General features: G+C 39.5%; 1 protein-coding gene across 1 annotated transcript in view; it reads left to right on the forward strand.

The window, feature by feature from the left end:
- Positions 1–26,506, forward strand: part of RabGGTb (geranylgeranyl transferase type-2 subunit beta) — a 56,500-nt gene extending 29,994 nt beyond the window's left edge. Inside the window, exons 5-7 of the mRNA XM_068365361.1 lie at positions 2,673–2,817; positions 10,955–11,154; positions 24,601–26,506. Of these exons, the coding sequence (XP_068221462.1) occupies positions 2,673–2,817; positions 10,955–11,154; positions 24,601–24,786 (531 nt within the window). The 3' untranslated portion in view covers positions 24,787–26,506. The remainder of the gene's footprint in view (positions 1–2,672; positions 2,818–10,954; positions 11,155–24,600) is intronic.
- Positions 26,507–27,813: the final 1,307 nt, after the last annotated feature.

Below are 27,813 nucleotides of genomic sequence, written 5' to 3' on the forward strand. Positions count from 1 at the left end.
TGCAACCTCGATGACCAAGAGACTTCCAATCTATTGCTCTCCAGTCCCAGACCCAGCAGCAATACACATAGACGCATTTCTTCTAGATTGGTCTCATCTGGACCTTTATGCATTCCCACCATTCAAGATTGTCAACAAGGTACTGCAGAAGTTCGCCTCTCACGAAGAGACAAGGTTGACGTTAGTTGCTCCCCTCTGGCCTGCGAGAGAATGGTTCACCGAGGTACTTCGATGGCTGGTAGACTTTCCAAGAAGTCTTCCTCTAAGAGTAGATCTGTTACGTCAGCCCCACGTAAAGAATGTACACCAAAGCCTCCCCGCTCTTCGTCTGACTGCCTTCAGACTATCGAAAGACTCTCTAGAGCTCGAGGCTTTTCGAAGGAGGCAGCCAGTGCGATTGCAAGAGCAAGGAGAGCTTCTACCATTAGAGTATACCAGTCGAAGTGGGAAGTCTTCCGAGACTGGTGCAAGTCAGCATCTGTATCCTCGTCTAGTACCTCTGTAGCCCAAATCGCTGATTTTCTCTTACACCTGAGAAAAGTTCGCTCCCTTTCAGCTACCACGATCAAGGGCTACAGGAGCATGTTGGCTTCGGTCTTCCGGCATAGAGGCTTAGATCTTTCCAACAATAAAGATCTACAAGATCTCCTTAAGTCTTTTGAAACCTCTAAGGAACGTCGTTTGGCTACTCCTGGATGGAACTTAGACGTGGTCCTAAGGTTCCTCATGTCAGACAGGTTTGAGCCATTACATTCAGCCTCCCTGAAGGATCTCACTCTTAAGACTCTTTTCCTGGTGTGCTTGGCCTCGGCTAAAAGAGTCAGTGAACTTCATGCCTTCAGTAAGAACATCGGCTTTTCTACAGAAAAAGCCACTTGTTCTCTTCAACTTGGTTTCCTGGCCAAAAATGAACTGCCTTCTCGTCCTTGGCCTAAATCTTTTGATATTCCTTGCTTATCAGAGATCGTAGGCAACGAACTGGAAAGAGTGTTATGTCCCGTTAGAGCTCTTAAGTTCTATTTAGCTCGTACTAAGCCATTACGAGGTAAATCTGAAGCGTTATGGTGTTCGGTTAAGAAACCATCCTTACCTATGTCAAAGAATGCTTTGTCATATTTTATCAGATTTTTAATACGAGAAGCTCATTCCCACTTGAATGAGGAAGACCAATCTTTGCTTAAGGTTAAGACGCACGAAATTAGAGCTATAGCAACCTCCGTGGCCTTCAAGCAAAATAGATCTCTGCAAAGTATCATGGACGCGACTTTTTGGAGAAGCAAGTCAGTGTTCGCGTCATTTTACTTGAAAGATGTCCAGACTCTTTACGAGGACTGCTACACACTGGGTCCATTCGTAGCAGCGAGTGCAGTAGTGGGTGAGGGTTCTACCACTACACTTCCCTAATTCCAATATCCTTTTTAATCTGTCTCTTGAAATGTTTTTAATATTGTTTTTTATGGGTTGTACGGAAGGCTAAGAAGCCTTTCGCATCCTGGTTGATTTGGCGGGTGGTCAAAGTCATTTCTTGAGAGCGCCCAGATTAGGGGTTTGATGAGGTCCTGTTAGTATGGGTTGCAACCCTTCATACTTCAGCTCCTGGGAGTCTTTCAGCATCCTAAGAGGATCGCTGGGCTTCGTGAGGAAGACAGACTTACAAGGCAGAGTAATCGTCTAAGTCAACTTCCTTACCAGGTACCTATATATTTTGGTTTTGTTATATTGATAACTGTCAAAAACTCTTAGCATATACGCTGTAAACTTAATTAACTCTGGTCTCTACCCACCGCCTTGGGTGTGAATCAGCTATTATATATTCACCGGCTAAGTTAAATATTTAAAAATGATATTTTAATTATAAAATAATTTTTTGAATATACTTACCCGGTGAATATATAAATTAAAGGCCCTCCCTTCCTCCCCAATAGAGACGCAGCGGGACGAGAAGAATTGAAGGGTTTGTTTACATGCAGGAGTGGTATCTGGCCGATAGTTGGCGCTGGTGGGCACACCCGCAACCTTCATAGCGATCGCTCGCGAGTTTTTGAGTGTGTTTTCTGTCGAGCCGCTGAGGCAGCAGCTATTATATATTCACCGGGTAAGTATATTCAAAAATTTATTTTATAATTAAAATATCATATTTCAAGTTTTTGCTGTCTTAGATAAACATACATTCTTTCCCAATCACCATGATTGAATCTTTTGTCACTTCTCTTAAATAAGGCTGTGAATAGTGACTGGTGTAATAGTGAGTAAGAGGTTTCATCTAGTGGTCTTGAAAAATGAAAGAAACCTATATTTTAAGAATAGTTCTCACGTAATCGATTTCTGTGTAAAATCTTGCATATGATTGAGAAGCTGTTTTTTTTTTTATAAGAATATTTTGTAAATTTTGAAATTTACCATTTCCATTTTGATATATAAGACTAGAATTTCATGTGCATTTTTTTCATTTTTGATATACTGTATATACTTATCCTGCACTCAGCTTAGATTTTTATTTATGGCCTTTTTGAAAGTATTAAAATATTTAGTGCAAAAGTTACTTCCTCAACCGGAGGTGATAATGAATTTACACCTGTCAGATATTTAATTTTGATCTATTTTTGTGGTAAATAAAAGTTTAATGCTGAGAACCACTAATAAGATATGTAACAAATTTTATTATTTTTCAGAGAAGACTGGATGCAGTTAATATAGATAAAGCCATAGAATTCGTAATGAAATGTCAAAATGTTGATGGAGGATTTGGAACTCGCCCTGGATCGGAAAGCCACGCCGGACAAATATATTGCTGTCTCGGTTTTCTTTCAATTACTGGTATGACCATATGATTCTCATAATTTTTCCGTAGACCCCCTGTATATCATAGATTTACCTTCAGTAGTAAGTTATGTGCTGGAGCTTTATTATCCAGATCAGTGGTGGTTCGTAGCTGAAATTACTGTGTGCGCTCCTTCAGTTTTCAGCCATTTTTTAATATTGTGTGAAAGGAAATAAATGTGCAGAAAGAAACTTTATTCATAACCTGGAAGTAGGATAATAATTTAATTCTACATTTTATAACATTCAAGAATATAAACATGTTTTTAAGCACTACACACACAGAGAAACACCACTACCTTCCTCCAGAACACTAGGGTCGGCACCGTGAGCCACAGTGCTGTCTCTCCCCAGTGTGTATTTTCTTATCTTGGACATGTGAGCATGTGCACAACAGCCAAATGCTGGAACTGTGGAGGCACTTATGTACAAGGTTTTTGTATTTTTTCATAAACTAAGAGATGACGACTGACATTAAGCTTAAGTATTGAATAATGTAAAATTATAGAAAAAGGATTAAAGAAAAAAGGACCTGTTATATTGAATATTTTTTATAATATCTAGTGAAAATAGGGGGTTCAGGAATTCTGCCTTGCCTGTACACGAGCTACCACTGAATCAGATTCTTCATTTTGAGAGGAAATATTTACTGCCTTACACACCATTGAGCTTAGTTTAGGGGCCAACCATATTGTATATTCATTTAATATCAATGCTACTGTCTTAGGATGTTAAAAATCCCAGTAATTGAAATATTACTGTCACATATCTCATGTAACTGCCATCTCTTTGGTTCTGTTTTAAGTTTGTAATTGATACAGTATTGTGTTTTAGTTAAGTTTTCTGTTTTGTTTATTTTTTTCTGAGAATATTTGAGGCACACTTACCCCTGCCTCATTTATGTTTCTAAGTGATTCTTTTAGAACTATTTTAAGTTTTTGCACCCTTTTTTGTGGACTTGTTATTCTTGTGCCTTTATTGTCTATGTACCTGTTTTATGTATCTTTGTCTTGTTGCTGGTTCCTTGATCCTGATAGTGGTAGCATCAGGTAAGTGGGAAATACATGATAATAGGTTAGACAAGGTTATTTAGTTTAAAGGTTTAAAGGCCGCTCATGAATGGCAGAGGCAAGGGATAGTGACATTGCCCTATCAAGCAGGACAATGCCCTAGAGACTGACCATGTTACATATGACCAGTACTTAAGCCCCCTCTCCACCCAAGCTGGCACCAAGGAGGGAAAGGTAGTGGCTGCCGATGACTCAGCAGATAGACCTATAGGCTCCCCCAAACCCCCCAATCTAAGCTCAGAAGGATGTGAAGTTGCAGCGACCAAAGAAACTAACAAGTTTGAGCAGGACTCGAACCCCAATCTGCCGTTCATCAGTCAGGGACGTTACCACATCGGCCACCACAACCCCTATCTATTATTATTATTATTATTATTATTATTTTTATTATTATTATTATTATTATTATTATTACCTCCGCCAGGAGGTTATGTTTTCGGTTCGGTTTGTTTGTTTGTTTGTTTGTCTGTCTGTCTGTGGACAACGTAGAGGCCACATTTCTACACGGAATCACTTAAAACTTGGCCAAGTAGTTCCCCAATGTGTATGGAAGAACTGATTAAATTTTGGTCAAGGTCACCCCAAGGTCAAGGTCACAGGGGTCACTGGTGTCACTATGACATAAGTGGCCATATCAAGAGACAGAAATAAAGCACTGACTTTTGCATAAGCCAACAGGGAAGTCCTAGTCCAGGCGCAACCCATGGGTGATGTTCAAATTTATAAAGGTCAAAGGTCAAGGTCATATTGGTGCATTATATCAATGTCATATTAAGTATCAGTGGCAAATGAACAAAGATCACTTGAAGGTCAAAAGTCAAGCAGGTCACTTGAAGGTCAAGGTCACGTGAAGGTCAAGGTCACGTGAAGGTCAAGGTCACCTGAAGGTCAAGGTCACGTGAAGGTCAAGTACATTTGAAGATCAAGGTCACTTGAAGCCAAGGTCATGTGAAGGTCAAGGTCACGTGAAGGTCAAGGTCACTTGAAGGTCACGTGAAGGTCAAGGTCATGTGAAGGTCGAAGTCACATCAATTCATGATTCTAGGACATATGGCGCTCTAGGTCACCTTGGCGGAGGTATGTCCTCTACGAGGACCATGTCCGCGTTCAGGACTTGCTCACTTGTTATTATTATTATTATTACAACTACTAGGTAAGCTACAACCCTTGTTGGAAAAGCAGGATGACCAAGAGCTCCAACAGAAAAAAGTAGTCCAGTCAGGAAAGGAAATAAGGAAATAAACTACAAGGGAAGTAACGATCAATATAAAATATTTTAAGATCAGTGACAAGATTAATATAGATCTTTTATATATAAACTATTAAACTATAAAAAGAGACTTATGTCAGCCTGTTCAAGATAAAACATTCACTGCAAGTTTGAACTTTTGAAGTTCCACCGTTTCAATTGCCCGATTAGGAAGGTCATTCCACAACTTAGTCAAAGCTGGAATAGAACGTCTAGAATACTGTGTAGTATTGAGCCTTATGCTGGAGAAGGCAGGACTATTAGAATTAACTGCATACCTAGTATACATTCAGTATCGTCTTTGGGCGTTAGGTTCAATGAATTACTGGGATTCATAAAGGGTTGACAAGAATTTCAATGTTAAAAGTTGACATTCATTTAATAAATATTGTAGTAAACTGCAACACAGTTATGTCACCACAGATCTATTAAATGATTGTGACCTTTCCAGTATCATCAATCTTTTATTTGTCAAATAGAAAGTAAGATATTCTCTTTTAAAATGTCATCCTCTTAACCTGTTAAGCGTCACCCACGTGATAAACCGTTCACCACGATCTACTCGGTACCGCCTTCAACTGCATATTCCGTTCATGACTTTAATTGCCTTTTTCGAGCCGTCAGTCTCGTGATATTACGTTTACTCGTATACTAAGTATAGGATCACCACTTGGCAACACTCTCAGCATATGGGGTCTGTAAATAGAAACTTATATGATGTCTGGCAACTATTTTTCTGAAGGTAGCTTGATGTTAGAAAACTGGTTTCCTATCAGTGCGCTTCGGGCGTTCATGCGGAAGTGGTTGTTTGTTGCTCCTTTTGTAATGAACGATCTAAAGAGGAAGGTTATTTCTTTAGATGAAATAAATGATGTTCTTGTTGAGGAATTTGATAATGATAACCTGTTTGATAATGAGAGCACTAGTTCTGAATCCTCCAGTGATGAGTATATTGAAGAAACAAAGTTTTCTTTCGATGCCGAAAGCGAAAATGACTTCTCATTACCGAATGACCGGACAACGAGATTTCACAAAACTATATAGGAAAGGAAACGCAGAGAGAGAGAGAGAGAGAGAGAGAGAGAGAGAGAGAGAGAGAGAGAGAGAGAGAGAGTGAGTGAGAGAGAGAATAAAGTGGATTAATAATGTACAAATGTATGACGAACATATTTGAAAACTATACAGGAAACGATATGGAGAGAGAGAGAGAGAGAGAGAGAGAGAGAGAGAGAGAGAGAGAGAGAGAGAGAGAGAGAGAGAGAGAGAGAGAGAGACTCTTATCCCTTTGCTTTTTTTGCTTATCCAGGCGTAAGATTTACGATTGAAGATAAAAAGAACCCATTAGAATATTCAGTATTATGTAGTAATTTGAAGTGAAGTGATAGTAGTATTAATTGTTTTTTTACTCTACCATGTAATTAATATCCCTACTTTTAACTATAAATACGAATTATAAGCATAAAGAAATGATATTAACTTTGAAAAATTATCATTAGTGAAATGACCGCTCAGGGCAAAAAAAGCGTGACGGTACGTTAGCGGCAACCTGGTCCAGGGGGGACGCTTAACAGGTTAATCCCCCAGTATGTATGGAGCTAATTTTCTCACTGTTTGGTTGTCTTGCAGTGCTAAAAATGTGTTGTCATCTGTATCTACAGTGTTTTTACTTCAGGATAAATTTTCCAGTGCTTTATACTGTACTCAATATTTTGCAGTTATCTTATATTTGAAATGATTTACCTCTTCATTCCTTCCTTTTCCACTACAGTACTTCTGTTTGAATGACGGAATATGAGCAAATTGGTTTACGAGCTTACAAATTCAAATTTCTTATGAGCATACAAATTCAAATCGCTAATGAACATTTTATTGATCTGTGAGCAAAAATTTCCCTCCCTATTCACATTTTTTGCGGATTATTATTAACGAAAATTAACATGCATACCCATACGCCACTCACGCTGTGTTCACAACCCCTGTTGCTCAAAGCCTATCTCTTCCACTCTTTCACTCTCCCAGCAGCACTAGTACAGTAGAAGAATCTTCTATCAGGCATGTATTTGTTTGTACAGTTGCGATGACGTGTTCTTTGTCAAGTTGTTATCGCTATTGTTCATCCTGGCACCATAGACATTTGTTGCTGTGTTGTAGTCAACAGTATCAGGACAATGGCCCCCTAGGTGATTAAACAAGGTGGTAGTAAGAAGAAAGAGCATGCAGCCAACCTGCAACATCTATGATTGGTACAGTTGCAATTCTGAACAATAAAGAGTATATTGAATTTAATTTATTTATGAGAAAATTTTTTTTAGTTTACATGCATTTTTGGTTGCAAGGTTGCTCACATAACGGATTAAAAGTCCTATAACGAGGTACCATTGTATCTTCATTTTAGTAATCTTTTACTCTATTCCAGTTACGTATGCCGTATGTTCTTAGCTCTCGGTTGCTATCAACAAATAATTACTAGTTTGGCCTCATTCCAAATGAGTACATTGTTTCAGTGTGTTAGACATATTTTGCTCTCTTTTGCATAATTTAGAAAAGTTCTTGAAAGTATTTCTCATTTTATTGTGCTACATGTCTTTTGATTTGAGCACCATTTCTTAGGAAAATACCGTATAACCTATGTGGTTTTGATAAACATTTTGTACTTGGCTTCTTTACTGTATTTTTTAGTAATGGTTGGTAAAAGCATGTACAGTATGTACTTTGAAAAATTTAGTATACACTGTTTTTTTCTCGGCCTTACTTTTAAATGATTTGAGGATATTATGTATTTATTTACCTTAATTTTATTTTGTATTGAAAGTTTTATCCTACTTTGTGTAGCAGATCGAGTTGGTTTGCTCTACCTAGGCTATCTCTTACTTATATATAATCATAATGTAGTTTTGATACTAACAGTAGTTTCCTTGTTAAAGTGAAATTTATTGATTACATTGGTACAGTACAGTATTTGTATTTTCATTGTAATATGATGCACACAGCTTTCTCTGCACTTTGTTAGTCGTGTTTTTATGTTTCTGTAAGCTATGATTAAAACTGTTTCTGTCCTTTTCTAGGCATTGCTGTATGCATCCACAATGCACTATTTTCATTACAGTTTTTCCACTTGGAGCTTGTTATGGACCAAGTCCTCTAATGAGATTGGACTGTGGTTAAAAATGCTATCCCAGGACTAGACAGCGTCAAGTCTGGTAGATTAAACCAAAACATTTTCACTCTTCAGGCTTATGAGTAATTGTGAGAGGCTCTTCTTTGTACAGAGTAGAAATTCAGGGTGAGGTGGTCCTAGAATGCTTTTGCTCGAGTGCCTGCCGAATGAAGATTGGTAATTAATTGAATGCCCATGGCATCTGCAACCACAGCCTAGAGTAGCTTTGTTTTGACTTTCTCTCTGTTTTATCTGCAGTTTCACCTTAACTTCCAAAGATTCTCTGCTTTGAAAACTATATGAAACAGCTTGGGCATTCCTCTGTAAGAAGCTTTCAAACAATTGAAACCTACCCTCTCCCATACTGGCAGCATAAGGGATAGATACCACAATTCAATCTTATGATGCTATTGAAGTTATGCCTTTCTTCCGTTTAGTTTCTTAAGATCTTGTAAGACAAGATGTGGCATCCCAAAACCGGGGGGAGGGGGGGGGGGGGAGACTCATAACCTCAAAGTACCTCCAGCTTGTGAAGGGTTTGGCCCTTCATTGCTTTTTGGCAGACCTCGTCAGAGAACTTGTTCCTACTTTAATCATACATTATTTATTCAACTGAAATATATAACTTTTGGTCTTTACAGTTGAAGGCTATTCATTCAGACTTCCAAACAAGATCTTTTGGCAGGATTTCTAGATGCTTTAACCCATGGTAATCATTCTCCTAGGGTTTACGGAACCATTGGCACCAGTTGGTGTAATTTCACTGATGGTGTTGTAGAATGAGTGTCTCTTTTGTATCTTATTCTCATATTTAATTATTTGCTTACCTGTGAAGAAAACTGCCCACCTTAAGTCTGCTATTGTTGGCTACAGAGTTTTCCTTCATCAAGTCTTATCACCTGTATCAGCTACAGTAATTGATATGAATTTTTAAGAATTTAAGTCATTCTGATGAGGATATAGTACCAGCACAAGTTTCTCATAACGGATTAAGGCATCTGTGTTGTTTCAAACTATCAAAAGAGCCCTTCTTGAACTTTCTCCTACAAAAATACTTGTGAATTTCATAGATTCACCTCTTGTCACACAAAACGGAAACTGGATGTCAGCGAGTCTCTCACTTTCTCCTTTTAAAATGCATAACCTCATCTTGGATGCTAGAGGATTAGTTGGAAATTATTCTTCATCCCATTGTTCAGACTGATTGACATGAATTGCTCTTGTTCATTATTAGTATTTTGAGAAAATAAATCCTTGTGGTGGCCTGTTGGTAACGTCCTTGCCTGGTAACTGCTAGATTGGGGTTCGAGTTCCGCTCAAACGCATTAGTTCCTTTGGTCGCTGCAACCTTACCATCCTTGTGAGCTAAGGATGATGGAGCCTTTAGGTCTATCTACTGAGTCATCAGCAGCCAGTGCCTAGTCTCTTTGGTCCTAGCTTGGGTGAAGAGTGGACTTGAACACTGATCATATATATACATGGTCAATCTCTATGCCATTGTCCTGCTTGATAGGGCAATGTCACTGTCCCTTACCTGTGCCATCTATGAGTGGATTTTAAACCTTTAAAACAGTTCTGTTTTTTTACTTATTCATCACCTCATGTTATCATCATTCTCTTTCCAAGACCACTATAACTCCTTGGCTTGGAGAAGCAATTTAAAGTTCTTTTCCTCTTGGTGAATGGATGTGGTGAAGAAATTCCTAAGTGATAGGAGGTTAGATGTGAGAGAGGCAAAAGAGCAAACCAGAAATAGAAAAGAATGGGGAGTGATTATGAGTCAGTTCCAATAAGCACTGCTGGTACCTCGGGTCACCCCATTGCGACCGCTGAGTTAGCGGCAGTAGGGGAGTCTGTATATGAAGCTTACAAGATTTGGGGTTACCTGTTTCTTATCCCTTGCTTCTTTATCTTTTCCTTTCTCATCCCATCATCCTTCAATACACAGCCTTGCCCTTCTCACTCCACCAAGTTCTTGATCAGGGATGTAAGTTTAACTTTTGCTCTACCAAATTTCCCCAAAAAGAGAAAAGACTCCTTCCTTATTTGGCCAATCTGCTTTGGTTAAACTATTTTTTCCAATTGAGTAACTTTTCCAGTCTGCAATAAATAACTAATCCTTTTTTGACATATTTCTTATGTTCAAGTCATACTTACTAGCTGCTATGTAAGAAAAGTTTTGTCTGAATGAACAGTTCGTTCATGTGATTGTAATTTTTTGTTTTTAACAAACCATTATATATCTCTGAGTTTTAACCTCCCTCTATTCTTTGCTTGTAGATGCATTAATTTGAGAGAATTCTTTTTATAGAATATAGGAAGTTGGTTGAGAGATGCGTAGGTTACCCACTTCGAGGGGATCTTAAAACCCACAAGTGTCCAATTGCTCATTCCAACTGAAATGTATGGCTATGTAAGGCAGTTAATTTTGTTAAAAAGTATAGTTTTTGTTTTGAATTACTACAGTATTTTCTTAATCTGTAGCATATAAATCCTCTAATATTTTTGCTCATGTTAGAATTTCATTACTGTTTCCCTTTCAGTGATTTGTTAAATAGTTTTTAAGTTCCTGTGAGCATATCCAAACACTAGTAAATTTAGTTAGTCAAAGCTAATTCCACACATTTTAATTTTTTTTTTTTTTTTTTCTAAATACAGGGCAGCTACACAGAGTAAACGGGGATCTCTTAGGATGGTGGCTGTGTGAACGTCAGTTGCCATCAGGAGGTTTGAATGGGAGACCAGAAAAACTACCTGATGTCTGTTATTCATGGTGGGTGTTAGCCTCCCTGACGATGCTGGGACGACTTCACTGGATTAATGCAAACAAGATGAGAGTTTTCATTATGGCAACGCAGGTATGATTTATTTGTGGTTTTGATGTACAGCATCTCTTTGAAGTAAAAATGTCAGTTTTGGCATGTGGTGTTATAAGATCATAATTTTTTAGTACTGTATTTGTTTTGGCTATACTCTTCATATGAATATAAAATGTGTTTATTCCTATGCGGATACTCACTTCTGAGTCATTTAATGGGGTTACTACTGATCATGTTTTCTACAACCGACTGATCAAAATTTGGTTGATTGCATCAGGCTTCATGCTGGGTAAACACAGCGCATGTGCAATGAGCAAGCGGGAGGTTGCTCATAGCGTCTCTTCACAACACAACCGGTTGCAAAGTGAAGAGGTTGTTCTCTCACTTCCTCTCTACTTTTGAGCCTTTTGCATTCACCTCGGCTACCCTTTTGGTGTGTTTTGTTCCTGATTTTGTTTTTCCATAACTAACGGTCATTTGAGTGTCTACTCATTAACTGTAGGTTACGAGTGAGAACTTTTGGCCTGCAATTGGCAGTATGTACATCTTTGCCCAGGACAGGAAAGCTACGCATGTGGCGTCCTTTTGAGCCGGATGGACATGGACATACTCACTCTATGTCTCTCTTGCCTTGACAAGAGTGGTTCAAAAGGATCTCCATGTAATTATTCTAAGGATTGGTCTCCCTCCCAGTGAGAGAGCTATGCTTCTCTCCACAGGAATCTGAAAGAGTTTTCTACATTGCTGAGTCTCCTCCCAACAGGCGTTAGAGAACAACCTCTTCCTAAGATACAAGAACCTCCCTTCAATATTACATGTTGAGAGTTAGCAGATGCTTTAGCTTCAAAAGACACTCGTCAAGAGACAGTTGAACACGCTCAGTGAGACCTTGAGGAACTAGGTCCTAGATTATCTTACAGGATGATAAACAAACAGATGTGTTCTATAAGATGATCCTGCTGGACGGAAATGAGAGTTTATAAAGCTTTTCCCCTAGGTCAAAAAGCAACAGTGTTAGATGAGAATAGCCTTCATTTTCCAACACGTTCTCAGGAACCAGATATGCTATATGATGATGGGGCCCCTAAGCTAAGATCTCCTCTACAAAGTCTAAGGAGATGCTTATGAAAGGGGCGGCTAAACTGCTTTACCTGCAGTCACGACCCAAGGCTTCCCAGAACTACACATTCCTTTCAGCCCACCCTGTATGTCCCTATCTAGAGTAAAGAAGTCGAGTAGGACTGTCGCTGATACCTATGCTTGTCAGGATTCAAGCAGGTGAATCTTCAGCTAGATTACAGTGTACGCAATGTTATCTTGACGCGTGATAACGTCATTCTCTGTGTCAACCATGCCACTAGTGATTATTATTCCTCAGGCGCCAGGCAAGCCCACTATTAATCCCAAGATATTTCCTGTGAAGGCAATACTGTATATGCTAGCATCAGGTGTGAGTACTTTTCTCTGCAACAGTAAGGTTGAAGCACCCTCCCGGCAAAGTTCGAAGGTGGTCAAAATTGTGGTCCCATGAACATGCTTGATGAGCATAAAATGACTGAATTTTTAAGGATTTCCCCCTCATGTATAGAAGGTGAAAATAGGGAATGTGACTTTACCCCAAGCCTGCACCGGTACAGTCTGACTTAAAAGTCAACCTGGCAAGAAGGCACATAAGAGACCCATGCCGAAGACAAAACAGAGGCTTTTCAGGTAACAAGCCCCTTACTTATAATGCACCAGCAGGGAGAAATTACATCCCAAGGTTGGACAGAATCAACAAGAAAGTGGATTCACCTGACCTATCTCCGCCCCCTTATAACCTTGTGTTCTTACGAATGAAGAAAGAGAGGACGTTCAAGGCGATCAGGGTTCTTCTGTTAACCCTGATAAAAGGATTGATGATCTCATCCTTCACTTAAGAAACAGAACAAGATTTACCTTAGAGAAACCTGTCGCTGAAGACGATCCAGAAGACACAATTCAGTCGCAAGCACAGAATCCTAAAGTCAGCTATGGCTAGAACTCTCGGAACTGACGAAAAAGGCGCTAAACCAATTTAACAGTCAGGTTTCAGCCCCGAAAATTCTCTTGAAGCCAACAGGTCCCCAGAGTTACCGCCACTGGCCCTGTCTGAGCAAAAGGATATTTTTACCACCTGGGGGGGGCTTTTCAGTGCGTGTTACCATTACCAAAGAAATTACCAAGCTTAATACCATCTGCCCAAACAGAGGACATGACGGCATTCTCCTCCGTCCATTGAGTTCCGGAAATGATGGACATGAAGATAGCAGCCATGTATGCAATCTATACGTGTTCATGGCTCGACCATTAGTCTATAGCAATATCCCACTATGCAACGAGGAAGATCTTATAGATCAAGATATCTTACGAAGATTTAAAGATTAGTCACGACCCATAACTACAGCTCTAGAATTCCTGCTACTTCAGATTGTTCCTTGAATGATATCCCTACTAAATTATTTATCATGCTAAACTGCTCGTTAACTCAATCTTAGCTAATACTAAGGTAGTGACTAGTGTCCTCTTCCCTCATCTCTAAAATAAGATCAGGAGATACAAGGGAGTCACTTGGATACTGGATACCTCTTCTTACTTTGATTAAGAGAGATCGATGGGCCTAGTCTCATGATAAGTCAGAAGAGATCGTTGGACCGAGTAAAGATCACCCTCAGACCAGTTGCAATGAGTTTTCTTGACAAGTCCCATAAGAATCCAAACTTAACATCTTCCCAGGGAGGAATTCATCAGCACGAGGGCCTTCCTGGTCAAAGAGAAGCCCTACTAGATTAGCTTCAGTACGAAGAGATTTCCAAGACCACACCCCTTTGGATTAGGACGTTTGACATCCTGAAAACAGTTCCTATAACTTTCTTGAAGGTTCAGATCTAGTTAGAAATTTTGTAATAGGCTCTGGCCTGATAGGCTAGGACTTCCTACCTGGAGGAACTATCGATGCCCTCATTATTAGGGCCACTCAGGTACGAAACAGTCTCACAAGAGTAATTCCCTTCCTGCTGTTGAGTTGGAAGGATCTTCCTTAATCCTCTAAGGTTATCCTCGCAATACCAGACAGGAGAGTTCTAGCTAGGGAGCTAACTACCCTTACTCTGACCTTTTGCCCTCCAGCAAGACAAACCCGCGGACAATGCTTTGCCTTACCTGCGATCCTAATACAGGAAGGCTATATTTCCCGTGACGACCTTATTCTCAATTTAGTATGAGAACCAGATCTGAAGAGTTCGTATCGGAACTTTGGTGAGCTCGCCTCCCAGAGTCTGAGGATGATTAGAATGCTACATCAACAACTTTCAAGAACTTGTCTCAAAGCCTAGGAATAACCAAATTCTCCAACACCCCAGCTCATGGAGACTAAGAGCTTCCTCCAGTGGCCAGAAATAGTTCTCCGTCCTGAACACGAACTTATTGTGAACGAAAAATACCATGAAATCTACTATCATTAGGGGTGGGGGTCACTGGGGATCCTCCCTCCAATACCAAAGCATCAGAAATTACCACCTACCCCTGTCTCTGACTCAATGAATAGTCTAGTCTCAGGCTAAAAGACCCCAGGTAAACTTTTACCACATGGTCTCTCAAAGAGTCTCCTGATCACACGAACAACTAGATGATTTGTTTCATAGAGTAGTGCTAGTTTCTGATAGAACTAATAGATGGGACAGATTGCTCCCACCCCCTTTTTTTCTTTGAGTTCAGAGCTCTGACCTCTCTGGAAGAGAGTAGTCGTGGAGTTCCTTTCTCACCAAATATATAATATCAGAAGATACTTTGCATCCCCAGGCGAAGTGTTGCTAGGGGCCCCCTCTGAGCATATGATTTAAATGGAATTGCCAAAACCTTAAATTATCAGTAATACCACTTAGTTACAATAATCTCTGAACTAAGTTGTTAGTGAGCATTTTGCACGCTCTGATGGAGTTCATTCAGGAGCCCTGTCTCCTTTTGTAAATGATACAAAATAAGAACCTACGGTATATACCCTCAGGGGAAGCATTGCTAGGGACCCCCTTTGTAAAGAGAAAGGAAATAAGCTATATACCCCCAGGTGAATCATCGCTACGGACAACCCTCTCAAGCATGTGATACATGATGGTTTGCTGCAACCTCAGCGTTCCTCAAGGCCATACTTTATAATAATCTTCAACTGCTGTATAGGAAGAACAACACCATTAGATAATTACCTCAAAGGGCACATTCAAGTCTGTGGACAATTTTTCAATGAGCGCCATGGTACCAGGACTACTATCACCTGACTGACGGTCTCACAGGACACATGCCAGGTTTCACGGGATTCATTACTCCAACATTCTTGGCTAGGAAGACCACGGAAGAGGAAAGGATCTTCTTTACACTTGAAGCCTGCCCTGGAGTTTTACACCCCAAAGCAAGTGTGTCTCAATCTATGTAGTATTTATTGTCATACTAAAATTGCCCTCCTGTTTGTTATGTAACAATGTTCATACTACTTCCCCCCTGGCGAAGATTACCTTTTGGGAACCGATTGATCATCCTTGCCTCGTTGCGAGCTGGCTAGATATTCCCTGGTGATCCTCATCGATCACTTACTGTAGGTACTATTAATTAGATCAGAGTAAGTTTTTACCTCTTAAGTAAGAATCGGAAGTTTGGTCTTGCCTCTTTTTGAGCTGGCCACACTATCCCTATATAATTCTTGATTGATCTCTTGCTATTGCTTATACTTAGTAATTACAGTGTGTAGAGAGGAAGGATTTACTTCTTAACTTCACAGAGACTTCCTCCCTCTGGAGGAACGCTCCTCATTAAATGACGCGTCAGTTTGTATCCACATAAGAATAAACTGCTAATTCTATATAATTTGTATTTTTCCTAGCTATAGAAACCTGAGTCATTTACCAATGGTTTCTCCTCAAACCATCCTGCAAGTCTTTGACCAAGTGAGTGTTGTGAAGAGACGCTATGAGCAACCTCTCGCTTGCTCCTTGAGCATGACAAATTGAAATTTTGATTAGCTGGTTGTAGAAAACATGACCAGTAGTAACCCCATTAAATGACCAAGGTTTGTATAGCTGGGAAAAATACAAATTATATAAAATTTGTTGTGTTTATAGAATATTGAAATCATTGATTGAAATATAAAACATATGATTACATTGAAAAGTTTTCATGGGTGGTGTTGCTAGATTTGACAAAAGTAGTGACAAGTTTTAAAGTGAAAATATTCATATTTTTTTATGATCTATTGCCATTCCATAGCCTATTAATGTTTCAGTATTCAAAACCAGGCAGCCTTACAATTCATTAATTGCAACAGCAAAGTAAAATCCAAGTTGATGACTGTCTCTCCATTGGAGACATACCTCACACTTCCTCGCCCATTCCTAATCAATTTGTGCATTACTTGAATAGGATCACAAGTGGAGCCTTTATAGTTATCTTCTCTGTGTATGCATAATTGTCTCTTAAACGCAATATTTTCTTTTTATACTTGGCTAGAATTTCAACCACCTCCGTAAAAGGCTCCAAGAAGATTAAAATTACTGCCAGATCTTTGCTCATACTGCATCTATAATGTTAAAAAGGCTTCCAGAAGGCTTTTTCTCTCCGTCATGTTCCGGCATTCAATTTGCTCATTTTCATGACCTTCCTTCATCTTATTTTTTTCTTTTTATCATAAAGGGTTCATACTATTTGTATATTGGTCTTTGCTGAAAGAACACCCTGCACATATATACATGCTTGAAAGTGGCTTAAGAGAATGTTAATATAAAAAGCTGTGTGGCTTAAGATCACACTTCAGTTTTTGCAATCAGTCGTCTGATGATTTGCATGGGTAGCATTATTGTAGATAGATCCAATAAAAGTTTCTCTCTGCTTAGGTTATTTGTGTGATTGAAGAAATGTCTTTTAGTATTTTTAGTTGAACCTGGATAATATGTAATTTTGATCAATAGCTTCTTAACCTGTATAATTTTCTCTTTTGGCTTGATAGAATCTTGTTATTTCGTTCACAATCTTACAAGTATCCTTGGCCCCTTTTCTTATCCTGATAATTTTTTTACAAAATTACCCCTAACTACTGCTGTCAGGCTTATTGAAATCAAAACTAGCTACAGTGATGGCAAATTTTAGTCTTAATTTATTTTTGGGGTGAAGTACCAAAAATTACATTATACCTTGAGGTTTTAATTTTTCATTTGAGAAGTGTTCAAAAGTAAGACTATCTTTCTGGGTATGGCATGTATTTCCCGTTGAAATGCTACCGCTAGAGTTATTGGGTCCTTTGAATTGCCAGACAGTACTACATTGGATCCCTCTCTTTGGTTACGGCTTATTTTGTCTTTGCATACACATACACCGAATAGTCTGGCCTATTCTTTCCCCATGCTCCTCTGTCCTCATACTGAGATTACCAAACAATTCATTGGTCAAGGTGTTAACTACTGCAATGTAATTGTTCAGTGGCTACTTTCCTCTTGGTAAGGGTAGAAGAGATTCTTTAGCTATGGTAAGCAGCTCTTCTAGGAGGACACTCCTAAATTAAACCATTGTTCTCTAGTCTTAGGTAGTGTCATAGCTTCTGTACCATGGCATTCCATTGTCTTGGATTAGAGTTTTCTTGCTAAGTTTTTATAGTTTTATGTATGAAAGATCTAAATTAATGTTGTTACTGTTCTTAAAATATTCTGTTTTGATTGTTTATTACTTCTCTTGTAGTTTATCCATTTCCTTGTTTCCTTTCCTCACTGGGCTGTTTATCCCTGTTGGATCGTTTGGGCTTATAGTATGTTGCTTTTCAACTAATGTTATAGCTTAGCTTGTAATAATAATAATAACGAAATGTCATTTGAAAGTAATTTGTATTTTTCCTAACAATACAAACCTTGAGCTATTTATAGGTATTATACGTTCGGCGAAGCTGGAAGACTAGCCATAAGACTTTTAGCAAGGTGTAAATATACTACCACTAGTTAGCGGAGGCTGGCTACCTCGCTCATACACACACCTGTGTAGTCTTATCACTTTATTGCAAGGAGGACTTATTGGGGACAGGTGATGGCATGCCAATTTGTATAAATAGCTCAAGGTATCGTTAGAATAAATGCAAATGGCTTTGAAATTTGTCATTTGTTTCAACACTAAATACAAACCCTTCTGCTATTTATAGGGATGACTTGCCCATTAGGAGGGTGGAAGTCCAAACCAAGTGAGTGATATTTGACCCAGGGTTTTCCTGTACGTGCTCTGCGTAACAGGGAGAAAACCTGACACCTCGTTAAACTCTTGCAAAGTACGGTCAGAGGCCTAAGCAATCTGTGTGATTGTGTGATACTAGCAGTGTGGCTAGTCTAGTTAAGAATTCTCAGAAACAAAGGAATTTTTGAATCAACTATAGACATTACCCGATTCCACCTCGCCAGGTTACACATGGGAAGTTGTTCTACCTGCAGACAGTGAAGGCCAGTTTTGCAGAGTACCATAGGTGCTGTTCTCCCATAGGGGAGAAGATGAAAGAAAGAGCTAGTCATTCCTTATTATTCATCCAAGATATAACCATGGTTAAACTCTACCCTCTACCATCTGCTACTTGTCTGTCAAGGAGCCTGAGGTGTTTAAACCATTTATCGTGTAGCCACCACAGGGACAATGGAGAACGTCTCCATGTTCCTGGGAGTTACATCATGCAGGAAGGGGGCGGGGAAGGTCCCTTGATGCTTCTACATGCCCACTTAAAAGGCTTGCGTCACAGTAGTTCTTTTTAAATGCTAGGGACGTACTCATGTCCCTAACTTTATGAGCTCTAGGTCTCCTCTATTAAGGAGAAGGATCAGGATTCAATGTCCGGTCTAAGACCTTGCAAATCTAAGCTGAGAACGTGTTCTTGGTGATCTTTCTCTTGACCTTCCCCGAGCTGACGAAGAGTGCTGACACTGGGGATCGAGCTCCTGTAGTTCTCTTGAGGTAGCATTTCAAGTTCCTCCCTGGCATAGGTGTTGATATGGATCATTGGGCACGTTCAGACTCCCAGTCCTAAGGGTTCAAATCTGAGATCCGAGCGTCCACGAATAAAGTCTAGTATTACCTTGCCCACCGCTGTGAATGAGAGACGTTGAAGGAGGACCATGGGATTCATCGACTCTCTTAGCTGAAGCAAACACGAGAGGGAGACCTATGTTCAAGGTCAGGTCAAGATTTGCTGCTTAGCATCCTGGGTCATAGGGGGCACCCTTCAGGGACTGAAGGACGCGGACCATGGACGAATCCAGTTCCCCAATGGTGAAACCAAACAGGTGAAGGAAGTCTCTCACACGAACGTGAAAGGCGACCACCCTCTGTTGCCGCTGTTGGCATTGGCAACTCTCCTGGCAAGTGAGAAGACTGTTGGACAGCGGCTGGTGGAGGGACTCTCCCTTGGAAGGGTAAGTTCCAACACCTGGAGACAAACCTCCTGGTAGCGCGCTCTGCTTCCTATCAATGAGCTCTAGCTCATATTGAAGGTCGACATAGTGTGTTGCCTGTGAAACGTAGCTGAAGCTCATTTCTGGGTTCCCTGAAAGTGGTTACCCACAAAAATCTGATGAATTCTAGTCAACAACTGCTCCGGAGAGGCCTAACCCATGAGTGGGAAAGGCTGTCGCCAGCGTGAAGATCAGGAACTTCCGCAGACGTAGGCGAAGAAGATGGTGACTGGGCAGGAGCGGCTACTTTCCAAGGAACAGTAACATCCGACTTTGCACTCCTTAGGTCTGCTGACTTACTCGAACATAGAAATACGGTGTTGCTAGCACTGAGGAAAAACAATAAAGAATGAAAGGAAAAGAAAACCCTTGAGAACAACCTAACCTGCTAAAGACTATTCACTCCCTCTGCTGCCTGCCATCACAGAACGAAGGAGTGTGGCATCGTTAGTGCTGTAGAAAAGTTAGATTAAAACAATTTTTTTAAAAAATCAATACAGTATTCTCTCATCTATCACTGATAATTGGTTCCAGGACACCTTGCGATAAGTGAAAATCTGCGAAGTAGGACTGGCCCCCCTAGGAATATTCATATATGTGTGTGTGGATACATCATACATATACCAAGGCACTTCCCCCAATTTTTGGGGGTAGCCGACATCAAACAATGAAACAAAAAGGGGACCTCTCCTCTCTACATTCCTCCCAGCCTGACAAGGGACTCAACCGAGTTCGGCTGGTACTGCTAGGGTGCCACAGCCCACCCTCCCCCGTTATCCACCACAGATGAAGCTTCATAACGCTGAATTCCCTACTGCTGCTACCTTTGCAGTCATCTAAGGCACCGGAGGAAGCAGCAGAGCCTACCGGAACTGCGTCACAATCGCTCGTCATTCATTCCTATTTCTAGCACGCTCTCTTGCCTCTCTCACATCTATCCTCCTATCACCCAGAGCTTTCTTCACTCCATCCATCCACCCAAACCTTGGCCTTCCTCTTGTACTTTTCCCATCAACTCTTGCATTCAACACCTTCTTTAGCAGACAGCCATTTTCCATTCTCTCAACATGGCCAAACCACCTCAACACATTCATATCCACTCTAGCTGCTAACTCATTTCTTACACCCGTTCTCACCCTCACTACTTCATTCCTAACCCTATCTACTCGAGATACACCAGCCATACTCCTTAGACACTTCATCTCAAACACATACAATTTGTGTCTCTCCGTCACTTTCATTCCCCACAACTCCGATCCATACATAACAGTTAGTACATAGAGAGATTTGGCCTATGTACTGATCATATTAGCCCCCTGTGGCCGCGGGGGCATAAAAACAATTAGAATAGCGCCAACGTATCCCTGCATGTCGTAGGAGGCGACTAAAAAGGACGGGACAAGGGGGCTGGGAACCCCCTCTCCTGTATTTACAATCTTGTGAGGCATCAACGTGTGTGGATACCAGACTGTTTAGAATATGTACATTTATACTTTATATATATATTTTATTAAAATCTTCAGTATTTAATTATAAAACCTTAATATTATACATTCTCTCTCTCTCTCTCTCTCTCTCTCTCTCTCTCTCTCTCTCTCTCTCTCTCTCTCTCTCTCTCTCTCTCTCTCTCTCTCTCATTCGATACGCATTATGGTGTTCTATACACACCAATGACAGTAGTATCTTGAGACTAATGATGACGACGATGATACTGACAATGAAAATGATGACAACGGCGATGATGAGAGACCTGTGTAGTTCAATGAATGTGATGATGAAGGATGATGATAATGGTGTTACTGTACGGGTATAATGAGGCCTTTAAATCAATTTGGGAAGCGCCTCATCATCAGATATCGCCTCTAGATTGTCAACATTTGCTTCTGAGAGAGGTGGAGGCTGGTGGTGGCAGAGCAAAGGCTCCCACTCCACTCATAGAGGATTAAGGTTCACTGAGAGGCTCCTCTGCTAGAGGCGCTGCTGGTGTAGCTGGGGTTTTTATCTTGGAGAAGAATATGGAGATGGATATTTGCTGTCCCTTTTTCTTTTGCTGCAAAATGCCCCTGTACAAGGACATAACCCTGTCAACATGATTGCTAAACTCAACAGCTTGAACCATATTATCGGCGATGTCTTGTAAAAATCGTTGCATTGCCCTTGCCATGTTGCACAATTGTTGCAGGGCCTCCAGGATAAGGCCACGCTCTTCCATTTCTTCGTCTTGCTCGTCTTTGCTTTCTTCTTCACTTGTAGACTTCGTCATCTCAAGGAGGTCTTCATCTGTCAGTGGTTCCGAGTTGGCATCGATAAGGCCGTTGATGTCTTCTTCCATCATGTTGACGAATCCTTCATTCCTGATGACGCGAGCAATCAGGAATGATGAATTTCATCAGGAGTAAAGCCTTTATATTCATGCACCACATTAGACAATAATCCCTTCCAGCAAGAATTTATAGTCTCAGTTTTCATGTCCTTCAATGCTTGCTGGATAATAGCCAAGCATGATGCAATGTTGTAGTTACGCCAGTACTTTTTCAAGGTGAAACCTTTGTCATCGTCGTCAGGGCTTTCGTTATCCTGGCCTTAGAGTTATGCATCCAATACACAGGGAGTAGAGCCTTATTTTTGTTTTTTAAGGACCGTGGATTTTTGGCCTTATGAATAAGGCATGGCTTAAGCATAAAGCTAGCAGCATTGCCACACATGATGAGAGTGACACGGTCCTTGTGGACCTTGAAGCCTGGCCTCTTCACTTCATCCTTGAAGAGACATGTACAAGGCATCCTCTTCCAAAAGAGGCCAGTCTCGTCAATGTTGGAAACTTACACAGGGAGGAAGCTGCCATCACAGATGAGCTTAGGAAACTCATCCTCCATGTAACAACGAGCATCATCGGTGTCGGCAGAGGCAGCCTCATCATATAAAGTATGCTTTTGAGGATATATCTTTTGAAATTTATTGAACCAGCCTTTGCTGGCTGTAAACCTCGTCCACGAGTAGACGAAACACTCGTAGCAGAGCTAGTACTGGCTTGAGGTCATATGGATCATCTTAAGCATCTCCTCTGTCGTCTTCATCGGGGAAAGGTTTGATCATAGAGAGATTTGGCGTATGTCCTGATCATATTAGTGTCCAAACTCACATTTTTTTTCCTGCAATCAGCAATGCACAAGGTTAATGCAGCTTCCATTTTCTTTATTGAAGCTTATTTCAGCAGTTTTGCAGATATTAGGTTCGTCTTTCTTAATGTAGCGTACTGCCGATTCATTCACTCCATAATGGCGTACCACCGCGGCATATCTTCTGCCCTATTTTAACATATCTAAAAGTTTGACCTTTTCACTGATGGTCATCATCTTTCTCTTCCTCTTGGGCTTACTAGAGGAATATTTTCCAGGGGCACAGCACTTAGAAGGCATTGCAAAGACTTAACAAAAAGTTAATTTCAAACACAACTCTTAAGATATGCGAGAGACAGTTGACAGCGTGAACGAGAGTGGGGAGGTATAACAAGGGAAGAAGTTGGGAGAGGATGCAATAATGCGCAGCCAATCAGCTCACGGGATACATCCACGTGCTCTCGTTCTTCGATCTCGCAGCGGGAACCAATCACATGCCTTGTCTGAGTGGCCATGGGTATATACAAAGGCTCTGAGAGAGCTTCTCTCTCTTTCTGGCATCCTGGGAAACAGTTTCTCTCGTGCATCAAAATTAAACAACGCTACTTTCTGTAATAAGGATGCTGATATGGCGGTATAGTTTTATTTTTATTTTTCGATAAATATTTTTGAAAAATCAGCGATGCACTGGTTCCGCGAAACTTGAGCCGCGAAGTGGCAATGGATTACTTAGCTAAAAAAAACACTCGGGAGAACAACCTATTCCTTGGATGGGAAAGGTGTTCCCCGAGAGGCACAGGAATGAACACGCTTGAGACTACTGTGTTTTCCCTCTGCCAGTTGCCAATCTAGAACGGTGGAGTGCAGCGTCGTCACCGAAGAGGAGCAAGACCATAGTGTACTGACCGGAGAAGGAGTATCCACACAAGGATGACTCCCCTGTGTCGGAGGCCAGGTCGCTGCACTCGGAAAAGCGGGGGAGGCCACCTGCCTATGGGTTGTCCGGCATCAAAGGGGAAGACACAGTAAGAGGTTTCTCTACCATCAAGAAACATCGAACTATTCTGACACCAAAACAGCAACATTCACTCTAGTTAAAAAAGAAATGCTTATATGCATACTGTATATGTACTACATGGTTGTTTAAATATATATATAAAAACATAATTAAGTAAAAACATAAGTAAAGTCAAAGGCCAGTAAAAATGTTGGGCAGAGAAAGAGAGAGATAGACAAACTTCTACTCTCAATGAGCCAAAAGTAAAAAGTGACAAGACAACACAGGTGTGTGTGTGAGCAGAGTAACCGGCTACCCCCTATCCCCTCCCTGCTAACTAGTGGTAGGGTAGTTACACCTCGCTTAGAGTCTAATGGCTAGTCTTCCAGCTTCGCCAGAAGTATAATCCCTATAAATAGCGAAAGGGTTTGTATCTAGTGTCGGAACAACAAGACATTAGAGAACAAAATTAGTAGTGATAAATACTTGGAATTCTCCTTTAAATATAATTATTTTATTATTAAAACTTCAAAACTTATCAGTTTAATTATGATCTAATTTATTAAATTTTGGCCATATGGCTCCCAGTGCTCATGCCTGGGAGGTAATGATATACTGTAAAAGATAAGCAACTGAACAAAAACCCTGCGTTACATTATGAAGTAAAGATAATAAAGTTAGACGGCAAGATGAAAGATAGGAAGCAGGAATGGAATGAAATTAATAGGCAACAAAATTTGGGGCCACTAGGGCCTGAAGGTATTCCTCAAAGACCCCTTTTCTATTTTTATTTTTTGTTCCAGGATATAATTGTACTAAAAATTACAACAAATGTTCCTGAGATATCAGATAGTTTCCTTATCTGTTAAAGTTGTTATTTTTCATCTTTCAGGATCCTGAAACCGGGGGATTCACAGACCGACCTGGCGACATGGTAGACTTATATCACACGCTGTTTGGACTGGCTGGTTTATCGTTATTAGGTGAATCTGGTCTTAAACAAATTAACCCAGTATTCTGTATGCCTCAATATGTTTTAGATCGTTTATCTCTTTCAGTGCAAATCATGTCCATATGATACAAGACCGTATTTGTATTGTTTTCAGAAATTTTATGCAAAATGGCTTTGCTCCTCAACTAAAGAATTGTTGTTAACTAAATTAACAATTCCTTTTTATAGTCAAATGCGTAACAGTAGTTTTGTAACAAAATCCACAGTAAACTAATGCGTACAAGTAGTTTTGTACTTTTACAACTTTCTAGTCCCCCCAAAAAATCTGGAAAACAGTTAATCCATGAAAATTCCAGACTTTAAAAAAAGATCATTAAAATGCTAAATAGGCTGTTCACCATTCGCACCGCATCCTTATATCTCAGCACAGAGCTAAGGAAGAAAATTTCTTTTGCATACCCCACTCTAGATGCAATAGCCACCTTGTGTTTTATGTGACCCGTGAAAATATTTTACCAATCTTTTATTTTAAATTTCAGGAGCTGTGAGTAATCCTACATTACCTTCTATGGTTGCATTCCATTTCTTATATTACTTTTTTTTTATTTTTTAGATGCTGAAGCTTTTCATTTTTTTTACTCATTTAGACATTCAAAGTAGAGAAATTTGGTAAAAAAAAGGCTCTGGTTCATAAAGCTTTTTATTATCTTGTTATTTTCAAAACTGCCAATCCTATTGAATGTTATTTGCACACAAGATGTAACCTTAAAGACGTTTCTTCATATTAGCAGCTATATCATGATGACACAATAGGAGAAATAGTTGTAACACCCGTAATTGAAAACTGCCGCGTGGTTCTATAATGGATACCCTCAGAGGGCTGTCACTGACTGTGTTCCTTGTGTGACATCCTCTGTAAAGTGGTAAAGGATCTTAGGTGTGTCCCTTTGGTCTCAAATTACTTTCATTTTGTGCTTTAAATGTTCTTTTTTTAAGCCTCTTTCCACAGTTATTAGTTTTTTCTCTCCAATTCCCATAGCTGTCTATTGAACCCAGAAATTTTAGACCTGCCTGGTTTAGCATTATAGTTGTGATAAACTAAATTGGATACAAAGGAGGTTTTCCATTGCATTCACAATGGTCTTCACAACATTTTCAGTATATTTTTACTTTATTTATAAATTTGACCACCAAGTCATTTCAAAACTCATAAGCTTGGCCCAAAGGAGAGATGGAAATTTAAGCAAAATAATTTCAAGAAGCTAGACACTTGAGAAAGAGACTAATTAAAAGAAAGATAAAAAGTGGAAGGTTAAAATCAATGTATCTGGAGACCGAAGGGCATTGCCAAGAAATGCAACCAGTCCCGAGTCAAACAAGGCACATTACGGCAAGTAGCATTGTAAGGGTTAAGGTTAATTTTTGTTTATGCTAAGGATAATTTTGCAACTAGTAAATGTATGAATTAAGAGGAACTCATTATGAGGATGAATGTAGCATATACAGTTGCCAATGAAGCACACTTGAGTTGGTATGACATAGGTTATAGTCTTAGACCAGTTAAGTTTGAAAAAATTGCCATATTTACCATTATACTAAGCAGTTGTTAAAATTATTAGGGAAATTACAGTAAATTATTGTACATTACAGATGAGTACTTAAACCAGTAAAAATTTTGTTACTGGTCTGTAATTTTATTTGCTACCCAAAGGGAAAACATTTAAATTTACTAAATCCCATTAATCTTGCGTACAAGGCTCGTGCATTAATGTTAAAAGTGTTTGGTGTGTGTTGCCAGAAATTTGAAATATTTAAATCTTCAATGAAAATTTTATGTTAGGTCAAAGCTTGTTTTTCTTGCCTCTTGGTTTTTATTCACCAATATTTAACCTTCATGGTGTCACTATTGCCAATGTGTACAATTTATAGCATTTTATTTGGTACTTGGAAAATTAACAAATATTATTTAGTTGTTTAACCCTTTTACCCCCAAAGGACATACTAGTACGTTTCACAAAACTGATCCCTTTACCCCCATGGACGTACCGGTACGTCCTTGCAAAAAACTGCTATTTACCTTTTTTTTTTTTTTTTTTTTTACATATTTTTGATAATTTTTTGAGAAACTTCAGGCATTTTCCAAGAGAATGAGACCAACCTGACCTCTCTATGACGAAAATTAAGTCTGTTAGAGCAATTTAAAAAAAATATACTGCAAAATGTGCTTGAAAAAAAAATAACCCCCGGGGGTTAAGGGTTGTAAAGTTCCAAATAGCCTGGGGGTAAAAGGGTTAAACTTTCTAAATTCTTGTAACTTCATTAGGTTAATGTAATCAGATCTTGATGTTTCATATAATTGCTTACTGATATTTGCTATGATTTGGAACATCTAAATATTTAGATAACAGTAGAGCTACTCCGGCAGCTTTATCAATAGACTTTAAATGTTTTTATATTCAACTGTTTTTATAAGAATTTTTGGGTTGTAAAAGTAGATAACATCATCCTGTAAGTGTGTTGTTATTCATAGAAATAGACTCAAAATGCATCATACCTCCTGACAATAATCTTGAAGTATCGACTTTCTCCATAACGCCATCGATTAGATGCAAGGGACTGGCTTCCTTTTTTTTTTTCAACCTGTGTCACCAAGGAGTATTCCTGACTGACTGATTACTCATTGAATCCAGATGTTGTGCAGTTAACTGTATAGAACAACGGAGTGAAGTTGCAAGTGAAGAACTCTATATATCGCTCGCCCTCGACAACGTCATAATTCAAAAATTTGTATTTTTGAGTTATCCATATAGACATATTCATCTTCAAATGCTGATTTTTTTGGCAAAAGTGTCATAATTGTAGCTAAAAAATTGATCGCTAGAGGCGCTAAATGTCCTAACGACATAACATATTAGAGTGTTTTAATAGATTAAAATGGCTCTCCTGAAAAATAGCTATTTTTGAGTTATGACGACGTTGTCGCAAACGAGCGATATATAGTTTTATAAAAGCTGTAGAAATTTTTTTTCATCGTTAACTGTACAGTAATATTTATTTTCTGTAATCATCTGACCTCTATTCATTAGCTGAATTAGCCGGAATAAAAATTGACACTGTTACCTTTGAAATATAAGGTAGGAAAAAAAGCATTAA

Source organism: Palaemon carinicauda, chromosome 42 (genome assembly GCF_036898095.1).
Source record: "Palaemon carinicauda isolate YSFRI2023 chromosome 42, ASM3689809v2, whole genome shotgun sequence".
Classification (NCBI taxonomy): domain Eukaryota; kingdom Metazoa; phylum Arthropoda; class Malacostraca; order Decapoda; family Palaemonidae; genus Palaemon; species Palaemon carinicauda.